General features: G+C 35.9%; 1 protein-coding gene across 4 annotated transcripts in view; it reads left to right on the top strand.

Annotated features, from left to right (window-relative positions):
- Positions 1-24,783, top strand: part of LOC140149238 (exocyst complex component 6B-like) — a 51,001-nt gene that overhangs the window by 9,475 nt on the left and 16,743 nt on the right. For 2 of the 4 annotated variants that reach the window (XM_072171468.1, XM_072171467.1), the window contains exons 3-12: positions 6,039-6,177; positions 8,577-8,622; positions 10,373-10,577; positions 18,393-18,512; positions 19,098-19,250; positions 19,825-19,871; positions 20,100-20,220; positions 20,548-20,619; positions 21,221-21,318; positions 22,017-22,037. In XM_072171468.1, coding sequence (XP_072027569.1) covers positions 6,039-6,177; positions 8,577-8,622; positions 10,373-10,577; positions 18,393-18,512; positions 19,098-19,250; positions 19,825-19,871; positions 20,100-20,220; positions 20,548-20,619; positions 21,221-21,318; positions 22,017-22,037 — 1,022 coding nt within the window. The remainder of the gene's footprint in view (positions 1-6,038; positions 6,178-8,576; positions 8,623-10,372; positions 10,578-18,392; positions 18,513-19,097; positions 19,251-19,824; positions 19,872-20,099; positions 20,221-20,547; positions 20,620-21,220; positions 21,319-22,016; positions 22,038-24,783) is intronic. The other 2 variants (XM_072171470.1, XM_072171469.1) reach the window with 1 other exon arrangement.

Genomic DNA, 24,783 nt, shown 5'->3' with positions numbered 1-24,783 from the left:
CCTAATGTCCGAGTCTGTCGAATCATTCGATCGCCCCATTTTAATATTGTGTTTTCGTTCAAGTCAGTACATGAGTTTTGCACACGGCCCGTAGCTCTCTCCAAACTGACACGCACATGTTTGACCCGGAAGTACGAACTACAATAATTATATAATGTACATGTTCATCTGTTGGCCGTACGGCGTACGTACATGTGCATGCGGGGTGATTATCTCAGCTGCGTGCCTGAATCACGGTATGAATATAAGTTTATTGCCTACAAAGCTTGTTCTTTTGCTAAATTTCGCTTGATTTAACTAGTCTAATTCGAAGAAATATATCAATAAATGAAAACTTGTTAAGCTTCAACAATAGAGGCCGTCAGCGTGACGTCATATGCCGCCATCTTGTGGGTACACGCTGCGATGGTCGTTCGATCTCCATACGTGATGACAAGTGATAACAGCTAGCAGCTGCGTGGCAAGCTGCGCCCTGCGCGTAGTGTCCGATGCATGAACACGCGTAGCATTTGTACCCACAAGATGGCGAAAGGCTGACGGCCTCTATTACTTTCATGATACTGGGTGATCGGTGCATTACGCGTACGGTGGATGAAGGAAAAATCGGCCGATGCAGATAACTACCGATAAGCTAATAATCGGTCCGATTCTGAAGTTACCGATCGGTCTGATTGGTCAGTCTGTAATAACAATTCCATCTCTTGCACTTCATGGAAGGATTGACCCTCATTAACAGATGATGCTGGACTTCGCCTAATTGGAAGAGGTCTGGGGTGATAATTATGTAACATCAAAGGTCATTCTAGATTCAGGTCATTTGAGGTCCTTAAACTGGTTCAAGAAGTTGATGACCTTTGTTAACACTTGCATGGAGTGATGGTGAGGAATAGTTATCAGTAATATATAGGGTGTTTAGGTTATTGAGGGCAACGGTCATTTAGGGGTCAAGTGAGGGTGAGGCTGTTGTTGATTTAGGTCTCAAAAGGCCAACGTTTGGTCATTTGTCCCACATGCTTTGATGGATTTTGATTGGGCTTGAACATAGTAACCATTGGGTAAATAACACCTGTAATGTCAAGAAATGTGTTGTCAAAAGTGGCTTATGTAGAGTATTAAAGTTTATAAGATTAATTTTGATGATTTTGGTAAGTGGTAATGTAGGTGTTTATGAATTTGACATCAAAGGTCATTACATAATAACTTACAGTATTTAAATTCTCTTGGAGTCATGTTTTTTGGGTGTCTAAAAAAATTGAAAGTTTGCCTCCCCATAAAAAACTAACTGGGGACTTAAGTGGCTGCTTGCAATAATAATTATTAGCCTTGGAGAGGTTAAAATTAGAGCCAGTGGGGCAAGAATTTCTTGGCAATCCAAAGGGGAGGGGCAATTTTGATGAATCTGAAAGGGGGAGGGCATGCATGTATGTGATGCGATGACGCAACCACCCTAACTAATATATCCACGGTTTTGTAGGCCGGGCCAGGGAAACACCCGTGGCTACTGGTCGTAAATGGAGTGATTGGTACGTGAGGGGTCTTGGGGTCGAATACCGTTGGAAAACACCAACTTCTTTGTTCATCTTCTCTCCCTTATTGTTCCTTTTTTCCTTTCCGATAGCCAAAAACCACTTTTAGCATCAGGGTCAATTAGCCCATATTTCTCTGCATTGAGGCCTACATTAACCCTAACAAAATCTTATTAGCAAAACCACTGCCCATGCATGCATCCCATGTGATGCGATGACGCAATTACCTGAACTCATATATAAACATGGTTTCATCGGCGAGGCTAGTGAAACACCCATGGATACTGGTCGCCGATGGAATGCTTGGCATATCCAGGGTATGTGGTCTCCCTATCTCTCCTCTTTCCTTTTGGTTTTCCTTCTGCCCCTCCCACTTTCCTTTTGTACACTCTTTGGATACCTTATGTGCATGTTTAAACTGTATAAGCAAGACTTTACTACATGAACAAGTTTGATTAGTGACTAGCTTTTTGTTCCTAGGATCTTGTGTCATAATCAAAAGATCTGAGTCTGAGTTTATAAATGTGCATTCTTAGGCTATATTGTTTTAGGATAAGCAATTTCGACAAATAAAATAAATTGTTTTTGCATAGTTTTAATTTACATACAGGTTCTATTATACACAGTATACATGGGAAGTGATTTCTCAATATTGCATGTTTGCATTGATGCTTCCCACCTTTTGTCATAGCTGTCAGTTCCCAAGTCAAGCTACAGAGTTGAAGGTCAAGTTTGGGCTTGACTCCATTGAAGCAGGGATTCTTATTTTTGCACTTGATATTTTTGTGATTTAAAGTTTTTGTGTTAATTGCCAGCACATTGTTGTTATTGACTTTGTAAATATTGCACTTCCAATGACTGCATACATGTAAATGCATAAATTTAAATCCAGTTCTAATGCATGCTTGGATATGAAGACAATCAAGTAAACAAGTGAGCATACAAAAAACAAACTTTTTTGACTGATTTTGTTTGTTATGGCTGGTTGACTTTACCATGAGAGTTGAACAAGAACTGAAGGAAGTGAGAGACATTTTACAGTTTTATGTAAACAATTACCATAACCACCCGGTATAAGCCCACCTTCGGCTATAAGCCCAGTCCCCTATTTTTCAAAACATTCTGGGAACAAGGGTGCACTCAGGTAAAGCCCAGTAGTAAAGTTCTTAAATCAAATCAATGCTTTGCTCTCATATTTAAGGGGGTACTACACCCCTGGTCAATTTATGCCTATTTTTGCATTTTTCTCAACAATTATAGCACATTGGTGATAAGTAAGATATGTATATTATTGGGGCAAGGACTACAACTACTGTACTGAAAATTCAGCAACTCAAAGCAAGTACCGGTAGTTATTGATTTATCGATCAAATATTGGTTTTCCTCATTTTGACTGTAACTCCACAACTGCTGAAATAAAATTTCAAGTGCAGTAGTTGTATTCCTTGCCCCTATAATATACATATCTTTATACTTGTCCCCAATGTGCTATATTTTTGAGAAAAATGCAAAAATAGGCATAAAATTGGGCAGGGGTGTAAGTTCTTAAGAACAAATAAAAAAAAATTATCAGTTGATAATTAACATTCCACACTTAGAATTTTAAGAAATTGACATAGATGATAGAAATTACTGGTACATTGGGCATATACAAATGGGGATGATTGTTCTCATTTTTAAATTCATGCACTAGCCATCCCGGTTATAAGCCCACCCCCATTTTTGAAGCTTTGAAATCTGCCATCTGGGGGGGGGGGGGGCTTATACCCGAGTGGTTACGGTAATATGAGTATTCTTGTCATTGCAATAAATGGCTCAATTTACCATGATTGCAGTTGAATGGGTTTGAATAGATGAAATTGAAAGCAAGTGAAGCAGATAAATTAAATGAGGTACATACATATTAAATTAGGTGGTGCAATAATTATGTGTACCCGGGGTGAATTATAGGGGGGGCAAAGATTTTTTGGCAGGCCAAAAGGGGGGGCAAGCATTTTTTGGCAGGTCGAAAGGGGGGTCAAGCGATTTTTGGCAGGTCGAAAGGGGGCCAAGCAATTTTTGGCACAGATATTTTGGGCACCGTTTCTATATACGCCCTAAAAAGGCGTAGGAAAACATTACGAACACGTTCAAATATGCAAAATTTCCTGCTCGCTGCGCTCGCATTATATGTTAAAGGCCCATTCAGTGATTTGCTCATCCGGACGATCGTAAAAATCATCAAAAATCAGATTTTGGTACCTTTGTAATTGGCATAGATGTGCTAACATAGCCTGCTAGTGGTTAGGTCGAAAGCCGTGTATTTTAGTCAAAATAAAGCATTTGATGATTCTGGACTTTTGATACTGACAGTACAAAAGTCCGACTCGAGATCGAAAGAAGCTCACTCTCCACGCACCAACACGCGTTATGTATTGTTTCTACTACTTATTACATCAGTAGCTACTATTTTAAACAAAATACACAATTTTAACTGTTTTTCATATTTGAATTGACCGTTAGTTTGCCTCGGTGATCTTTAATTGCTTATTTTGTTTTCTACTACAAAATTGTAGCTTAAAAGCGTCTGTTTTAAATCAATTTAGACTCTACTTCCCCGTGTTAGAAACACTGGACTAGGAAGTTTTTCCAGTCGATTGGTGGCGCACTGTACTGTAAAAATCTCGATTTTCTCAGAGTTGAAGTAGAAAACCTTTCTAAAACTTCTGTTTTTGACTAATTTGTCGATGTATTCAGGGAAAAGTGGTTTAATGAAATTCTGTAGACTTATTCTTTATTTCTAAGCAACTCTGACAAATTTCCATTTTTTTTAATGTTCCTGTGAAATCACTGAAAGGGCCTTTAAGACAATTTAAGGTTTTAAATTCGGGTTCCCAAAAATCTTGCATGTGTAAGGGGGGGCAAAGATTTTTTGGCACGTCAAAAGGGGGGGGCACAGGTTTTTGGCACGTCGAAGGGGGGGCAAAGGTTTTTGGCACGGCCAAAGGGGGGGGCAAGCGATTTTGGCAGACCATTTTGAGAATTCACCCCGGGTACACATAATTATTGCACCACCCCTTAAAGGTAGCATGGCACTTACAGGTAAAAACAGTAGAAACGAGAGATAAATAAATTAACAAGGTGGGAAAATGAGCAACATGTAAGGTTGTTTGTTGCATATGACCTCTTTCAAAGTCTTGGAGGAAAAGTTGTTGCAATTTTAGAATCTGATAACACTGCCCTGTCTAACACCCTCTGAAGTCCCTTACCAATCATATCATACACAGAATAAAGCTTGGGTGGGGTACCAGATTGTAAAACCTATATGTAGTCACAACCCTTGTCGGTTTGCTGAAATGTGACAGTCAGGCTTGCAAGCAAGCAAGTAGGCAAGGAAGCAAGCAAGCAATCAAGAAGCAAGCAAGCAAGAAGCAAGCAAGCAAGCAAGCAAGCAAGCAAAGGGGCAAGCAAGAAGCAAGTTAATATTTTAGAGATGAAGTGACTCCAATCCATGTGTTGCTGCACTACACAACATATGAAAGCCAGAAACAAGATTGAACTCAAAATGTATTCACTAAAGCAGGTGAAAACCACATTCAAATTGAAGGTGTAAAACAAATTACATTTTAATTGTTAATTTCTAAATTAGATCTTTAATCCTAGTATCCTACACCCCAATCAGAGTTAGATTGATCAAAATTGACAAATTTATGATTTAGATATTGGGAAATTTGTAGTTTGAAAAGGAAGTGATATTTTAAATAATTGGATATAAGTTTTGATAACAACTTGAGTAATTTGTGCATGTTAATCAGTTGAGTTAATTATTGACATTTAAATCCGATAATAATTTTTGTTTCAATTTAATATTTAGTACATATTTGCATATGTTCTTTTATCCTCCTGGTAAGCGTGTGTTAAATATTAAAGATAAAAACCATCTGAAATCCAAGAGTGAATAATAATGAAGCTTCGTTTTAAAATATTTCAAGACTGAACAAGACTGTTTCCAGTAGCATGCTAGTACTAGCTTATGATTGGCAAAAAAAAAAAAAAAAAAAAACAAAAAATGATGAAATGTATGATATTAAAAGCACTGCTGTTTTCAAATAATTTAAATGTAAAAAAAAGTTGCTTGCTTCAAATGTTGCTATTCTTCATTAGACTATAGCAGTATTTGAACTGATCTCAGGATCTGTAAACTGACTCAACAATTTCCCCACCAACTCATGTAAATGCATGCATGTTATTGTTATGTGGATTGATTTCAATGTTTTATAGAAATGAAAAGATGAATATTAGAGCAGCTTCATTCACCTGACTCCTATATAATTGTGTAGATGCTCTTGAAATAACTTTTTACCTTCATGTGTAAATATTTTATATCTAGCAGAATGTCAGACCTGTTTATTTACAAAAGATTTAATAAATGAAAAAAAAAAGAAATGAAAAATATCATGATAATAAAATGCCACAATCCTTCCTTGGTACATATTTATTTTGTTGATTTAAATGATTTTATTTCTCTTGCAGGAGGGTGTATTGAGTACCAATAAAGCCTTACAGAGATCGGGTCAACCAGTTATACAGCAGGCTGATGAATTGGATAAAACAAGAAGGACGCAACGTAATATCGTAGCTACCGTAGAAAATCTACAGTTATGCTTACCAGGTGGGTAGAAGGCAAAACAAGAAATTTATGTGACATGATATTTTCAAATTTAGGGGAAACTTGTTTTTTCCATCAATAATTTGTGATTCCATTTTCAGAATTGAATACCTTTATTATCCTGAACAAATCAAGTTTTTGACATCATTGCATAGTACTGTAATTTACTTGAAATTAGTGTTTTTATTTTGTGAAGTTTTGTAAACTGTTGAAATTACATGGTTGCATATTTAGTTCTTGCAAATATACATGTACCCATATGAATAGAAAATAGAAGTGATAGTTTTGTTGTAAACGAATGCAAACACCTACTCAATACTGGATAATTAGATTGATCATATTTTAAGGGAAAACAGGACTGTTGAAATACAGAGTTGTGGCTGTGTGTTGCAAATGTCAAGGTGTGCTGAGGTTTGCTTATCTTACATCTTTCTCATCCTGAAATATCCTCACAGTGCTTGCAATAAGATGTTAAAGAGAAATGGCTCACATACTTAATTCCTTTGAACAATTTCTTTTTCTTTGATATATTATGCATTTCCATCAAATTAGGAAAGTGTTTGTCATAATCATCAATGTTTTAAATAATTTAGATGTAAAAATGTGTAGTTGCAGCCATTAAGACTGATGTTCTGTTCAAAATATCTAGTTTTTGCAGTGTCAGTGAACCTTAACAGTAACTATTTGAATGATCCATTGTTCACAGTTTCCCATGCGGATATTTGTTAGTGATATGCTTGGAAAAGATTCCTATAATGGATATAAAAAGGACAAAATTTGAATTGCATAACAGACTTTGGGGCTTATGTACATTTTTTGAAACATGAAAAGTTGTAATTTACCGTAATGTGTATTATGTATTGTGCTTGAAAACTAAATAATTTTAATTAAAAGTGTTGCAACCAATATCATTTACCAGCCTATTGAAACTAGCAGTTTGACACATTAATTTATTTTTTCATCGACCGGCCGAATCCTGATGGTTATTGTAGATAAGAAGTATTATTTATCAGTCACAGCTCCAAGCAATATAAATACTCTGCTATCCCATACATCACACGACTGTCAAAGTGGACAGTTGTATACTTCTTAATATATTCTTCAATAGTGCCATTTTAGTGGCAATAGTGGCAAAATTATGATTTTAAAATATCAGAAGAAATGTTTTGAATTTTAAATTTCATGTCAAATTTTCATGCAGTATGATAGCATCATTTTAGATGCGATATTGTGGAGGACTGCAAATGTGAAAAAATATTAATAATTTGTGCTGAATCAGAAATATGCAAGAGATCATCACCTGGGTATCATCATAGATACATACATGTGTACAATCTTTGGTAACCTGTTTATCTCTCTGTCCATCTGTCATTTATACTTGTGTTGGTCAGTTTAGTGTACATAATGGCTCAATTTGAACTAGTTTGAATGATGGAAACCTCTTGAGAAACACCTTAGTGACATCAACATCATTACTCCATGCCATTATTATTAAACTACTTATGACATCATGGCAGGAGTATGTGGATGTGGTTGCCATGCCAAGAGCATGCACTTGTTTTATTCAGTTATTAGAGCGTGCAAGTTAAAGTGCAGTTAGTGCACTTGGTTGAGAAACCGATCAGAGAACAACACAAACACAACTGCAAATACAAACACATACATAACATCACTCAACTGTAACATAACACATAAGCACAAACATATCACAACACATAACAACATAACACAACACAAACACAAGGCAACACATCACAGCACAACACAACAAAGCCACAACACAACACAACCTCAACATCATGTGCTGTGCATTGAAACCACATACAATAACACATGAATTGCTGGCTGACTATTGCACTAAATATTGTTTTGTCTAGCTGGACATTTTTCCCAGTGAAAAAGTTGTAATTAAGGATAAAAGATTTAAGGAATTACTAGGGAAGGGGTTGGTAAAGGGCATTGAAGTGTATATTAAATTTTCTAACATTTGAATTTTATACTGGTTTCATACTGTAATTCCTTAAATATTCTTCAGTATCCATGATGTAGGCAGACTGTATGTTTCTAATAGCTTATCTGTTGTATGACAACTAGCAACAACATCATCTCATGTTATCTGTATGATTGACATATCATACTATATTTAGATAGACACGTTGAAAGTATCAAACTGAATCTATCTTCACAGGTTACAAGTTTACTAGTATGGTGCACTTATTATCTGAAAACTGTAAACATGCAAATAAAATTACAAGGAAATTATCTAGAAATTGAATTAAATGTGGCAGTTGCATCTTGTTCGGCTTCTCATTTATTTTTAATAAAAACAATTTTCCTTGGAAAATGCTTGTTTTTACTGTGTATTTTCCTAATAAAATATTCTCCATATTTGTTTTTTGCAGTGTTAGAAATGTATTGTAAGCTGAATGAACAAATGGATAACAAAAGGTGAGTTCAAAGCATTTTTTATTGTCGCAAAAAATTATATAAATATAATTCAATAAGGGGGTACTACACCCCTGGTCAATTTTGTGCCTATTTTTGCATTTTTCTCACAAATTATAGCACATTGATGACAGGAAAGTATATTATAGGGCAAGGACTACAACTACTGTACTGAAAATTCAGCAACTCAAAGCAAGTAGTTATTGATTTATTTATCAAATATTGGTTTTCCCTCATTTTTGACTGTAACTCCACAAATGTTGTCTGTGTTGAAATTAAATTTCCAGTGCAGTAGTTGTAGTCCTTGCCCCTATAATATGCATATCTTGATTGTCCCCAATGCACTGTAATTTTTGAGAAAAATGCAAAAAGTGACACAAAGTTGGGCAGGGGTGTAGTACCCCCTTAAAATTGGCACATATAGGATACAAAAGTGTTATTACTGACTGTGAGAGGTTTTCTATCACAATTAAATCATAAGATTTTTCAGTACTGTGAGCTGCATTTATATGTAGCTTTATATTTTGATTTATTTTCTTCAAAACTAATTTGTGTTCAAATATATTCATCTTAATGCAGATGTTGTAGGGAGCTCAAATATTTTATTTGAGAATGTCATCAGTCATGAATATCTTAAGTAAAGCTGGAAATATATATGATGATCGATATCTGATGGATAAAGCACCATTATATCAATGGAATTCTAATGCTGTTTAAGTTCCATGGAACATTTTGTACGAGATACTCTTATATATTTTCGCAAAAACAAGTCAGAAATGTATGTATTATGCACAAGAGTAAATCCTTTTTACAGCTGTTTTCTTGCATATTTGACTTCAGTACAAATGCCCTAGAGCACTGCCATGGTGTTTTTGTTCTGTTTTGTACACTTCATTTTGCTGAAAGTTATAAGATTAAAGAATTGCTGAACAGATTAAGGTGGTTATGGAGGCATTATGGAAGTGCTAGCATGTTTTAAACAGATTAATTGAATAGAGCAAAGTACACTGATCAATATGCCTTTTGTTTAGAGTAAATCGGACATACGTTTTCAAAATATGTCAGTTTATATTTTCTTTGTATCTTATTGTTTTTTATCAATAATCAATAAAGTTAATGAGCTAAAATGACTGGAGAAGCTCAGTCATTAACATATAATATTTACCAATATTTTGCCAAAAATCCATGCATAAATGTTCAGGGTACTTTTACATACTTTTGCCCTGAAACTTGGTCAAAGTTTTTCTAATATGTTCTAATGTATTATATAGTGAAGCCGCCCCCTAATTTGCAAATTAGCTCATTAATTATGCAAATATGCAAATTAGGGGGCGGCTTCACTATATAGTACATTAGAACATATTAGAAACACTTTGACCAAGTTTCAGGGCAAAAGTATGTAAAATAAAAGTATCCTGAACATTTATGCATTGATTTTTAGCAAAATATTGGCAAAAATTACATATTAATGAGCCTTTCCAGTGCTTTTAGCTCATTAACTATATTGATTATTGACAAAAACAATAGGATACAAAGAAAATCTAAATTGATGTATTATGGAAACCGTATGTCCGATTTGCTTCAAACAAAAGGCATATTGATCATTGTACTTTACCCTACTCAATTAATCTGTTTAAAACATGCTCAAAGCATTTTCTAGTTTCTAGAAAATGCATCCAATACCACCTTAAAACTGAACCTTGGTCTGTGAATCATATAGCAAAGATTAAACATTGACATATTTTTTTCCTAGATATTATCCAGCTTTGAAAACACTAGAGCAGCTAGAACACACATATTTACCGAGAGTGAAGCGGTATAGATTCTGTGAAGAGATGGCAGAAAACATCCCCAAACTCAGGGAGGGAATTAAGGACGCATCCATGTCAGATCTCAAAGATTTCTTAGAAAGTATACGCAAACATTCAGATTGGATTGGAGAAGAGGCTATGAAACAGGTACATAAGGATTTCCTTAGTTTATCCTGTATTTATAAAATCATTAAGAAAAAAATATACAAAGTCTATGAACAGTGAAGGTCTGAAGACTGAAGGGAAGAAAACTGAAAAAAAAGGTAAAAAGACAACAAAGCCATTAACTTTCAAAGATAGTTTCATAGTATCTATTATTTTGCAATTTTGTTCCTGATATCTTGTAATGGGTCCATATAACACATTAAATGTACATTTGATATGAATGGAATAGACAAACTGTCTGATTAAGAAATGTTAAGACATTAATGTACCTTAATGTTCTCTCTGACTTTGCAATACAGTAATGGTGAAATATATAGGTAACCTTAGCGCATGTTTGCATGTTATAGTTTTTGTTGCTTTTATGACAGGTGCATAAGGTCATAAGCTTAGAAGTAATCTTCCTCAAACGCTCAGGGAAATTCAACACTCCGAAAAGATTGGTGGTATACACAAGGCCTGTAATCAACCATGATGAGCCTGATGAAGCAAAAATGGAAAATGTTGAAGCTGATTTTGGGAGGTCTTCACTGACACCTGAAGAGAATGACAAGAAAATGGAAGAGAATGATGCTAATGAGGACAGTGGGAGAAATGATGCAAGTGATGGGAGACAAATTCAAGATGAAGCATTCACAACATCCTCTCAAACAGAAGATGATTCCAATCCATTTGCTTCCGACATGGAGGATGAATCAGACATAGCTGCAACATCTCAACATAATGTACAAAAGGGTACTACAATGTTGGGAAATGGTGGTCAGTCACAGACGATTACTCTGACTAGGGAAGATAGCAATCCATTCTTTGATGAAAGCACAGATTCATTCTCAGGAGATGAAACTAACCCATTCACTGATGATACAAATGGCGTAGATAATGGGAATGAGTATCAAGGCCTTGACGATACAAATCCATTTGCTGAAGATGATGGCGATGAAGCTGATGCCTCAAATCCATTCAGTGAGAGCTATCCTGCAACAGACTCAGGCAAACGATTGTTGAAGTTAGATCCCCAATTATCATTGACCTTGGAAGGTGTCACTGTCGATGAGTCTTCTCTTGAAGAGGGTGAAATGCTTTCCCCTGCATCTACCTCACATAGTAGTAACCCTTTTGATGATGAAGAAGATGATACCACTGATGGTGGCACCAATCCATTTGATGATGATGGTGATAAAGACAGCCCTCACACAGATGGCATGACTGAGGTAATTCCATGGTGACATCTTCATCCCAATCTTCATCACAAAGCAATGTCTGCATTGTTATCCAAATATCTTCACAGCATCAACAGATCGGCATCAAGCATTTCAGCTCTCCTGCCTACCTCATTCATGCAAAGTGGTGATTACTAATGCAAATGCCTGAAAACATAACCCCTGAGCATTCATAACAAATCAACATTCACTTCAATATCATAACCTCTTATTTTGCTTTAAAAATAAATCGATATTCAAACAATCACTCCTTATATGCAGCGTTCGAAATAAGTGGTTGTCCGGTTGTCCGGGACACCCACAATGAACGTCGGACAACCCAAAATGCTGACGGCAGTTGTCCGAGGGACAACCATAAAAATGTGTAGCAATGTTACCAAGTAAGCTTAACATAAAATGCATTGCATAAAACGTGAAATGTTCAGAAGAAATCATGACCAAAAATGTTGTTTTCCCATAAATTTAGCAAGTATTTTATAAACATCATGATAAAATGCGTACCGGTACTCAATTCTAACCTTTGCCTTAGCAGGTGTGCAGTATCGATCGGTACACAAGCTAGCACCTGGCCCCTGGTAGAAAAACCTGACCAGAGTGACTTGACCTCTGACTCCAAGTCTCTGACATCAGTTTTAGTTTCAAGACCCCCTGAAGCTATACACTGCAGACTGTGCATTAAAAAAAATTAGTTTCAAAATACCCATTTTGTCATCCGGGGAAAACCCAATGAGCTCATGAATAATTAATGAGATACGTTTACGTCTTTTGACTTCTTGAAAAGGATGAATTCTGATGGCTTTTAAGCATAAAATCCGGCTCAAATATGAATTTATTGATGATAAATATGATGGACACATTAAACATGTATTTTCTTGGATATATTTTGATGTTTTATAATAGCAACAAGGTGAGTTTGGGAAAGGTGCGTGACATGTGAATACTGGGGCAGTGTGTTTTTTAAACTTGCAACTTAATTTTTTGCGGCTCAAAAAGTTCATATAAATTTCGGACAACCAAAAATATGTTCGGACAACCAAACAATTTTTTCAGGTTGTCCGGCGGACAACCTCAAAATATTTCTTAATTCGAACGCTGCTTATATGCAAAACCAAATAGGTCCAACACTTCTACCTTATCCGTCAGTACTTCCTATATAACATACACATCATCCAAACAAATGCATAAACATGTTACACAAATGAACCATGCAGATCTGTGTGCCACTTTGTTCACCATCTTCTCTGCATACAAACTGCTAAAGATGGACCAGTCTTCATAGACACATTGGCAATATTGTTCATTTGACATATTCATAACAATTCATCTTATTAATAGCTTTTTTGCTCATCAATGACAGGGAAAAATTAATTGTCAAAGTTTAAATTGTTAAGTATTTGAGGTGATTGATTGATTGATTGATTGATTGAAAACAATGTTTCTGACAAGAATTCTTTTCTTTTGTACTAAAACAGGGCACTGAATCCACATAAAGTTTTAGTTTGAACTTTGAATACTTCATATTGCTGCAAGCTTGTGTTTACTTGTCAGAAGTTGCTGGTTTTAGTGTTTCATGTTGTCCCTGTATTGTTTCAATCATATCCTCGCTCAATTCTGATTCAAACATTTTTCTCACAGTCTCAAATAAATGCAACATGTTCATACCAAAATCATATAAATAAATATTTGTAAACCCTATTTGAAAACACAAAGTTTTCCACATTGTTGCATTGTGTATACCAAAGTACGTAATTTAACCACCCTTACTTTTACTGTTCATTTACACCTAATGCAAGGCGTGAATCGGTGGGGGACAGGGGACACGTCCCCTCATTTTTCAAAGTGGGGGGACACAATATCAAATGTCCCCCCCACTTTTTTGTTCCCAAAAAAAAAAAAAAAGGAAAAGAGAGAAGAGAAAGGGAGAAAAGGAGAAAAAGAGAAGAGAAAGGGAGAAAAAGAGAAGAGAAAAGGGAGAAAAAGAGAAGAAAAAAGGTTAAATTGCACATAATTGAGTAGGCCCATCACTGCCCATACCTAAAAATCCGCACAGCCGGGTCGATCGTAAGTATAATATATTATAGACCTGTGATTATTTTGGGCATTGCTAGAAGGCGGGTCCTCGGCCCAAAAGCCTGTACTGCGGGCCCGTCGATATGCAGGGCCCGTCACATTTTATCACCAAAGTCAGTTTTAAGACGGACTCAATGCTGACTTCAACATCAATCCATGCATGCTTTAGTAATAATTCGAATCTCAAATCTCAAGTAAAATTTTGCAAATTGAGTTAAGTCCCTTTTTTTAAATTTTTTTTTATGATAACAGTGTAAAAATTATGCACCAAATGACTTCAATTGGACCTTCATTTTGCAAAATTTTCCAACGTCTGAGGGCGGAACATCCCCCCTCAGACACCCCCCTGCATATACATAAACAAGGGGTCACTTTCGCTTCTGTTTTAGTGAAGACTTGTCCACGAATGGCTTACTAGGCCGTCATTTCACAATTTTTCAGCTGTTTCAAGCTAAATTTTTACACAATAATAGTGCCAAAATGGTCCACCAAATGGCTTCAATTAGGTCTTCATTTTGCAAAAGGTTCTTACTTCTCAGGGGGGAACATCCCCCCTCAGACACCCCCCTGCATATACATAAACAAGGGGTCGCTTTCGCTTCTGTTTTAGTGAAGACTTGTCCACGAATGGCTTATTAGGCCGTCATTTCACAAATTTTCAGCTGTTTCAAGCTAAATTTTTACACAATAATAGTGCCAAAATGGTCCAAATGGCTTCAATTAGGTCTTCATTTTGCAAAAGTTTCTTACTTCTGAGGGGGCACATCCCCTCAGGCACCCCCTGCGTCCAAGGCGACGACGACTGGCGCTGTCGCTACCAAGTATCAATGACTAATAATTTTCATTGTGTCCCCCCCACTTTCAAAAATGGATTTACGCCCCTGACCTAATGGAATATTGTTATGTTACCCCATATAATGATACATAAATAAGTTAACAGAACTGAGGCTTCTATCATTTTGATCCAATTTTCCCAATGAAGCAATCTAGTTAGAATAAGTTTTCAGCTCAAGCCGTGGCCAGCAGTTAGCAAGGACTGGTGGGCTAGCCTAGTCTGCACTGGTTCCAATTTTGCTATCATTGGTGAAATGTGAACCTCCTCCAAACCCATGATATTTCCAAGGCCGCTTCCTCAATAACCAAATTGTTTCATTTCCTTCCTTATTTGATACATACATTTGATACTGATTGTGTTCATTCAGTATGGCATAAAAATAAAAGCACTTTGTTTACTTGAATATGAAGTAATGACTTGGTGTGGGTGTGCAACATAATAGCAAAACTTTGTGATTGTGACTATGCTGGTGCCACATTATGAAATGAGCTGGATTTGGTCATAACTCACAGCATAGCACATAGAAAAATGACATTTAGAAGATATATTATATATTTACATAGATGTAATACTCTACTAAATTTCAGCAGGGAAAGTGCTACAATTATTTATGCATGTTATTATATACTGCGCCAAGAAAGTATCCTTACACTTGGAAAAACAATCACAATTTCAAAACTGAACCATATTGGGGTAAATTTGTTTTTGTAATAGATGCACTATTTAATCGCGCACATTATGACACCACATTGAATCCAATGTGACCTCAAGAAGTAAAGTTACAAGCAGTTGAATAGACGAAGGTCCAGTTTTAAAAGTGACAAATTGGTGTATACGAGGCGCAAAAAGATTCCAACCAGCGCAACAAAGAGACTACACAGTTTCTGCAATGAAGCTTTATTTAAAGCAATATTTATTTCAGTTTTTACTTCTCTGTACTTTTCATAACTTGCATTTTATTTGTCAGCTCTTTTGTTTCAGTTTTCTTTTGTTCCTTTTGTTTTAAATCAAAGGCACGTTTACTTTCTTGATCTTGTTAACCCTAACACCCAAAAATCTTACAATGAAAAGTTCTGCGCATGCATGAATCCCAGGGTCTGCGATGACGCAATCACCCTAAGTGTTATATCGCGACGGAATTGCTGGCGGGCAGCAATAACCTGTGTAGCTACCGGTCCGTGATCGTGTGGTTGACATGCGGGGGTCAAAGGTTCAATCCGGGGTGCCAAGTCAAAAATTCTTCTTCTCCTTGACTTTTTCGGATCTTCTTTGACTTCCGATCCCAAAAAGCAGGGTCCAGTGTTAGGGTTAACTAAGATGTATTTTTCCAGATTAGAGCCTATGTTAACCCTAACACACAAAAATCTTACAAAATCTTACGATGAAAAATTCTGCGCATGCATGAATCCCAGGGTCTGCGATGTCTGCGATGACGCAATCAACCTAAGTGTTATATGCACACAGAATTGCTGGCCGGGCAGCAATAACCCGTGTAGCTATCGGTTCGTGATCGTGTGGTTGGCATGCGGGGGGTCAAAGGTTCGAATCCCGGGGTGCCAAGTCAAAAATATTTCTTCTCCTTGACTTTTTCGGATCTTCTTTGACTTCCGATCCCAAAAAGCAGGGTCCAGTGTTAGGGTTAAAAGTAAAGTGGGTTGTCTGCTGTGATACCCATATGAGATATTGTTGAAACTAGTGGCTATCTGATGATGATAAGAGTTTTCTCCCGAATAGAACACATTGAAATGGACTTCAAATAAAGTGGAATTGCTTTAATTTGACAGGAAATAAAAAATTGATAAAAGAACAATGCTTGGGCAATATATGTCCAAATGGAAATGAAAAAAAGTTTGAATAACACATATTCTTTTTAAGGGATATTTTTTTGGCAGTCACTTTCCCCTTGTATAAATTTGTATTGATAACAATAGATGGTAGTATATATCAAGTATGGATGCAAGGTGTTTGTTTTGAATATGGAAAAAATCTTCAGAATTGTTTTTCTGTTTATTACAATTACGCTACAAGATTTCTATTGTGGCCATCTGCACAGGTACGCTGTTGCTAACGGGTACACACAGAGTACCTACACAGGACCAATGCTGCTACTGCACAGGACCCACTAGCAGTGGTACTGCATTGGTACCACACTGATCCTCCCCTGCTACTGTATAATACTGGTGTACCTATGCAAACAATTGCAATAAGAATCTGGTAGTGTACTGACATATCCTTTATGATACAGCAAGTTATTGAATCCAATGTGACCTCAAGAAGTAAAGTTACAAGCAGTTGAATAGACGAAGGTCCAGTTTTAAAAGTGACAAATTGGTGTATACGAGGCGCAAAAAGATTCCAACCAGCGCAACAAAGAGACTACACAGTTTCTGCAATGAAGCTTTATTTAAAGCAATATTTATTTCTGTTTTTACAATTGCAATAAGAATCTGGTAGTGTACTGACATATCCTTTATGATACAGCAAGTTATCTCTCACCACTCGTTGGTTCCCTGTTTGAGTAATTTCAGAACTCGCCCATATAATTTATCAGCTGTAAGTGCTATTATTACATTGATATCAACATTTGTTTCATACATTTGTTTCATATATGAACTATTATGAACTAATTATGTACAAGGCTCATCAAATTTGTATTTAAGGGGCATTAGTCATTGACAGGAATGATTTAATTTGATAATTACTGTAATTTGCTAATTGATTAGACACTGAATTGTAGTTAAAGATTTTAAAGTGATGCTGGCCATTATAATAACTGTTAGTTTGGAAATGATTTCTGGTTGTTTTTCCTAAATTTTCCTTTTATATTTTTTAAGCCAGTATAATAAAAGAGCAGTGGGAAAATGTGTGAGTGTGTGTGTGTTTGCAGACGTGCAAGTGGATAGCAGCAAGGCCATCAGAAGGAGATACATGAATAAAGAATGTAACTTTATCACCCTGTCATATACATTGATTGTACACAAAAAGACCATTCAACATAGTCTTTATATCCCCTCAGAAAGTTTGTCCCAGTTGCAGTATGTCCTAGCATTACAGAACATGCAACAGCTCATTGAATGTGGTCAACTGTCATTCTTACATGATGCATTCTACTCTGAACATTGTCTTTTCCTGCATACATGTATTTCAAACCATTAAATTATATCAAGTGAATGAATCGGAAAGTTTCATCCCATAAACAGAAGTACAGCAAAAGTATTATGATATCAATTTGAACCAATGAACAATGGTAATAATAGTAATAGTAAGAAATTGAGAATGCAAAAAGTGAATATCTGTAGACGTCAGCGGAGCATGCATTGCTATTACTATGCGATTATGACCTTCTTCCACTCAGCTGACCTACTGTGAGTGACCTGCAAAATGTTGTTAAACCTGTGAAAATGTAGAAACGGGTGTGTAATAGTTATTGATTCTGGAAATGATTACTATAGTAAATGAGTAACATGAGCAACCACTTATGCACAGACGCAAACCTAATACAAAGCATCTACATTGTAGTTGCTAAAGAAAATAAAACTACTTCAGGGGATATTTCTTTAATATATGCACTTAGTTGAATGCAGTGTATGATTCTGTTTAATCATTACAACCAGCAAACATGATATCACCATTTGTGAGAAATATTTAACTTTTACATTGGTTTTGTGTTCTTAGGTCCAGAGAAGAAGTAATATAGAAACATCTGTCTTCCAGAAGAATGGTCAAAATGAATCAACTCTTGTAGAGGCTGATACCAATCCATTTACAGAAGAAATTACAGAAGAAGAAGAAGAGGTATATAGGCTCATAGATAGTTTGTGTATGGGGGTGTGCATATGTAAAACACTCTCAAATGCGGATGTTGTTATTATAGTTAACATTCCAACCAAGGACGTTCCTGAAACTGGGAATCCCTATTGGGGATATATAAAAATCAGTGGATAGGTCAGATGTTATTAAAAAGTATGTATACATTTTGTAGAACATATGTAAAGTTCCCAACTTCCCCGGTTGGGCAGTCAGACTCAGAAAAAAACAGGTCCATGTTCATTATCCAGATCACATGCCCTGTTTGATAGCAAATACCAGGGAGGGGGTGTTTGTTGGTGTGGGGGTGTGTGCATTTGTAAATGCCGGCACATACATGAGAAATCTTAGTGTTCCTGCAGACACACATGATCAGCAGACAGTGTTGTGTTTCAAGACCCTAAACAGGAGAAGAACACATACAAGTAGCCATTGACTACAGTTGCCACAGTATGGTCAGTCCACATTTGGATAGTGAAAACTTTACCACATCCACGGTAAAGTGAAAAAGACTCAAATGTGCAGTTATTAACCTTGTTCATAATCTCATGTTGTATCTTATGTTACCTACAGGAAGTCAATGCACAGGATAAAGTAGACTTCTCCCCAGTCTACAGATGTCTTCATATCTATTCAGTGTTAGGTGAAAGGGATGTGTTTGAAACATACTATAGAAAACAAAGGGCCAAACAGTCTAAACTAGCCATACAACCACAGGGAAATATGGTAAGCAGATTGGGACAAAATGATAATGAATTGGCTCAAGTTGTAGAAATAAGCCGCCAATTGTGAGGAATAGTGATAGACAGATAAATATGAGCATGTTGGTCAAGATATTAGTAAACTGGCTCAGGTGGGTGGTACAAAGTTAGCTAAAGTCCTATCTATCTTATCACAAGTAAGTTTAGCAAGCCAATTGAATCAAAATGTTGGTAACAGGGTTGTAGCTATGGTGGGAGGTGCTGCCTAGTACTCACTAATGCCATCAACCACTAAACAGTGATTTCAGTGTTGCTGCCCACCAATTCCCAAAACAAAACATGTGTACATCACTGATGTATTAAAGGTTCAATGCCAGAAAAATGTTTTTAGCAATAAATTATCAATAATGAAACAACTGCATGGTCATTGAACTCTTAATTTATTACCTTTGGTTTTTGGAAATGCCACCCAGCACTCAAAAACCTGCTGGCATTGGTAAGCTAATATGTGGTGTAAAATATTTAATTATCTCTGCCTAGGAACATTATTGTATATAAACTTTATAATATAACTGTATCATATCTTGTTGTTTTTACAGTATGAAAAATTACAACATTACCAGAAGTTCTTCTATCAAATTTTAGGGTGAGTATTTGGTGTCTTACTGGTATCATCCAGAGAAGATATGCCACTTGTCACAGCACAATGTGACCTAATAAATAAAATATTTGACACTTGATTTGGGTGTAAAGGATTCTGCAGTACCCTTTATTTCTTAATTGGACTGTAACAGGGACACAGGCAGCTAAACAAGTTAATGAGAATGATGTATATTTGATATAATTATTTCACCCTTGATTGTATTTATTTCAGATTCTTTGTTGTAGAGGATCACATAATGAACACAACAGAAGGCCTAGTGACCAGAGAATATCTGGATGACTTATGGAATACATCTCTTGCCAAAATCACATCAGTGCTTAGAAACAATTCAGTAAGTTAGCCGATGTGTCAATAAAAATAGACAATATTCTGAGGTACTTATGGTTTCTGTAAATTTAAATTCAAAGTTTGTCCATTTTAAGATGGTATTTTTGGAATGTCCAATTTCTTGACAACTTAGCTTTTTTTCAACCTAATCTGCATCTTGACCAACCACTAATAGCTTGGTTTGACACACCTTTTTTGGATGCAATTGAATACTTCAATACTATATCATGATAGTTAATTGTATGCTATGAATTCTTGGCTTGATGATTTCAGGTATTTGTATGCTGCATAGTGTTTAGTATATTGAGGATGATTTCATTTCTTATTGCAGGCATACTGTACAGATGCAACATTACTATTACAAGTCAAAGACCAGGTTGTACTCTTCTCACAGACATTGAATGTAAGTAATACTACTAGTAAATACGTCCTTAATTTGCAATTTCAGATTTCTTATGTCAACACTCATTTCTACACATATATAGATATACCTTTTAAAAATCACTCAACTGTGATAGATATTTAATTGATATAAGTGGCAGTGGCAGTAAATGTAGATGAAAGAAATACCAATCTCTTCATAATTATTGTTCAATTATACAGCATAGAAGGCACATTGGCATAGTAGTCCGAACATCTACTCATGATCACAATACTTGCATATTTGAGCACTGTGTGTCATTGCATATTTGTGCACTTAGATGAGGCTGGTTACCTGTATATAATGCTGCAACGGTAAAACAGACTTGTTGTATGGAAGAAGCGGTAAACCCCCACATAAGAAATAAAACTGGAGTGAGTCCAGCCCAAATGCCAAGAGATGGGCACTTTGACCTGTCAGCATTGTTCTGGCATGACATTGGAATTGTGTTCAATAATTGTGTTTATACTAATATATGCAATTATTGTGTCACAATTATCGTCTCTGTGAAATCAAACCACATGATAGAGATTCAAAGTACACTTATGATACTTGACATTAAACTTTGGGGTTTTATTTTCAGAGCTATGGGTTTGGTACCATACCAGTTTATGAACTCTTGTTTGAACTGAAAGACCAGTATAATGAAATCTTGATGAAGAAATGGGTGCAAATATTCAGGTAGGATTATTTACGATTTAGAGACAGTTTCATGGCATATGTATACTTTACCTGTGGATTTTTATTTAATTGTGTTTTACTCCTTTTTATGTGTATCTGAAAGAAACACCTACCGATGTGTTCATTAGCATCCAGCCAATTTATGGAATACCGACAACTTCTGGGGCATTTCTGTTACACCATGTTTGGAATATTTGATCCAAAGTCGTCGTTATTTAGCTGCCTTTGATTGATCAATGAGTAATTGCTGTTTGTGAATTGGATAAAGAATGTTTACTGTAAGATGGTACTAATTTCACTCTAGATGACAGTGTAGTGCCTTGGACATGATATATTCAACAGTTAGAGGTGGAGGTGTAACATGCATGCACTCATCATGTGAGAATGCTTTGTTAGAGCTTTATTTGCATTGTAGTTGATATTTAGGGTTATGTTTACAACTACTTCAGATGAACATGCAAAGAGATCATTCTATTGCTTTGAACTTGTTTTTGTGAATATTACCCTTAAAAAGTGGAGAAAAAGTAGAATTAATACTATTATTAGAAAGTACCTAGGTTAGGCTTTGTTCAATCACATTGCCTATAACTAGATCATGGCTATAGATAGTGTGAAGGGTTTGCTGTAGCGTAGCGTTTCTTGAAATGATTATTTTGAGTGCAAAATGAATGAATGAGTTGCCAATAATATTTTTACAGGTTATACACTGATCCAAGAAGGTAGGTTTAATATACTATTTCTATCCAGATTTTCAAATCCAGATTAAAATTTGGCATCTGTAAGCCAGCCTTCCTTGATTAACCAAATCACTTCCATTTAGTATCTAGCTGCGCTATTCATTGTAGAACATTTAGCTTATTATGGTAAGGGTGTCAAGTTAAGTTGGTAAAGGCCTGGATTTTCTTATTTCATCTGCAGATAAAATATGTATTTGCTTCATTTTTTGTAACGCCAAACACTATTTTTATGTTTGGTATACATGAACATTAAATTGCATTATTGGAATTCTTTAATATCTTTCCATTTTCTTGAAACTGGGAGCCAAGGGAGTTACATGAAATAAGCATCATATTCTAGTGTATATTTGATACAGCTGATTGCTAATGCATATTAGCATGAAATCCGTATATTTATACAATTCCAATCCCCCTCTATATGGCTGTTGGTGTACTTGCTGCTAACAAGCTACCTGCTTACAGTCCTGCATGTCCCAGGTATATATGTAAATTGACTGCTATTATATGTATTCAAAGCCTATGACAGAAAGTTAGTGTTAGTGTGGGAAGTAGTTCCTTTGTCATAGAGTAAATTTCAACCTGTAACATTAAGTGACTCCTTTTAACTAATTTAAGTTATTACCTCGGTTGCACATCTGTCAAAACAATAAGAGAGCAGCCGGAATTAGTTAGGATTGATTTTGATGCTGACTCAATGTATATCAAACTGAGAAGGTCAGGTAGGAATGGACAATTATATCCATGGAAATTGACCAGGGCCAGACGACCAACAATTCATATTTTGCACTAAAATAGTGCTTTAATTTATTCCAATTGGGTTTACTTTAGGCTGTCTGTGTCCTATTGACCCAGATTGTTTCAACACAACTTGGCTTGAGGTTTCATGAGAGGAAAATATCTTAACCTGCTGTAGAAAGAAAATTAATAAAATCTGTATTTTACTATTGTGGGGAAAACTGTAACATTAGCAGAAGTAGTGTCCTGCTACCCAATACATCATGTAATGTTAATGTAAGTTTGAGCAGTTAAAATCATTTCCTACTAATTCAACACCTTATCTCAGTTGAACAATAAAAAATGAAGTGATTTGGTTGAAGCAGGCGATAAGGAAGATGACAGATGCTTCATTTTTATTCTACCAATTCTTGATGTGCACTAATTAGACATAAATAAATTCAAGCAATTACTCTCTACTTTATTGCCTGATCACTACAATACTCATTCATTCATTTTCATTGTGATGTTGCCATAACTAATCTTATAACAACAGACGGTAGTAGTAGAGGCATAAATAAATTTCACTGTAGTAATTGATTGAAAGATAGGCCCACTGTATTTGATCATTTTGTGTGTAACTGTAGTAATAGATCACACCTGTAGCCATCTAACAGGTACTGACAAATACAACCACTCATTTAAGATTTATCTAGCAAAGTCACAAGAGGCGTGCAATTTAACATGTTTCTGGTTCTTTTCTAGATATTGATTTTTTATTCAGAATAAGTTAGAGCTTGTTAGAAGAAGGCAGTAGACAGTGTTATATCCATGGATGCCTTATTCCAAGTCATTACCTTACCATGAGTGCTTGTATTTACAGTTCATCATAAATAAGGCCATGGCCTGAAGGTGGTGTGTACTAATCAGTTGCTGCACAATGTAAATAGGACATACTACTTTGACCCTTTCACAACCCCCAACATTATAAAGCTATGAAGCTTATATAGTGGTTTACAGGTGTACTCATCTACCAGGAAGGTTTCTATTATGATGTATCAAACTAAAGAGTGAGAAGTAAACAAAAATGTGCTATTCAAGTTGAAATCCATACACCTATAGAACTTAGAAGGAACAATCTTAATCTCCCACACAGGGGGTGTAGATTTCAAATGGAGTCCACCATTTGAAATTCACACTCCCTGTGTTGGAGATTAAGGTGATGCCTTCTGTTAGAGGTGTATGGGTTTCAACTGGAAAAGTTCAATGGTTCTGTTGATTGGTACAACCTAGATCTAAATGATTGGTGCTAATTGAATTCCACAAACTTTCTAACAGACAAGACTTGACACATCTAAATTTAACCTCTGATACACTTAAAATGTTCATATTGTGGTGGAAACTTAAAAACTACAAATCCTAAGGCCCCATTTAACAAAGACTTGCAATCAAGCTTACAGTTGATTTAATAGGGGTTTATGTGATGCAAATCAACTGTAAGATTGATTGCAAGGTTTTGTGAATTGGGAAGTCATGGATTCCATTCCATATTGATTTGGAAAAGACCATAAGCATCGGAAACTGATTGGTACCAATCTTTTTGATACAGTATGTATCTATGACTAATAATGTTAACGCAACTATTTAGTCCTTGCTTTTTAGGTGATGGGTAAGAAATAATATCTTGGTGTATATAGATAATCTGGATAACAAGTTTAGATCCTTGAATAAAGCAAGTAAAATATTATTACACTCCAGTAAATACAGGGGGAATGACCACATCAGGTACCATTGACAAATGTTGCAACTGAATTGCTACCATTGGGTTTGGAATCACTAGAGATTTTAGGCATCAAATGAGTGATGTATGTGTTGTATAGTAGCTTGATATCTGCACTTCAGATATAGATCACGTTAGCAACCCTGCACAATTGCTGTAGTAGAGTTTGGTTCTTATCTGTGTGTCACAGTATTGTGAATACTACAGTCTCAAGGCCTACCATATCATTGTGGT

This window comes from Amphiura filiformis, chromosome 3 (assembly GCF_039555335.1).
Source record: "Amphiura filiformis chromosome 3, Afil_fr2py, whole genome shotgun sequence".
Lineage (NCBI taxonomy): Eukaryota > Metazoa > Echinodermata > Ophiuroidea > Amphilepidida > Amphiuridae > Amphiura > Amphiura filiformis.
The sequence above is the reverse complement of the archived record's forward strand: the minus strand, read 5'-3'. Positions and strand labels throughout refer to the sequence as shown.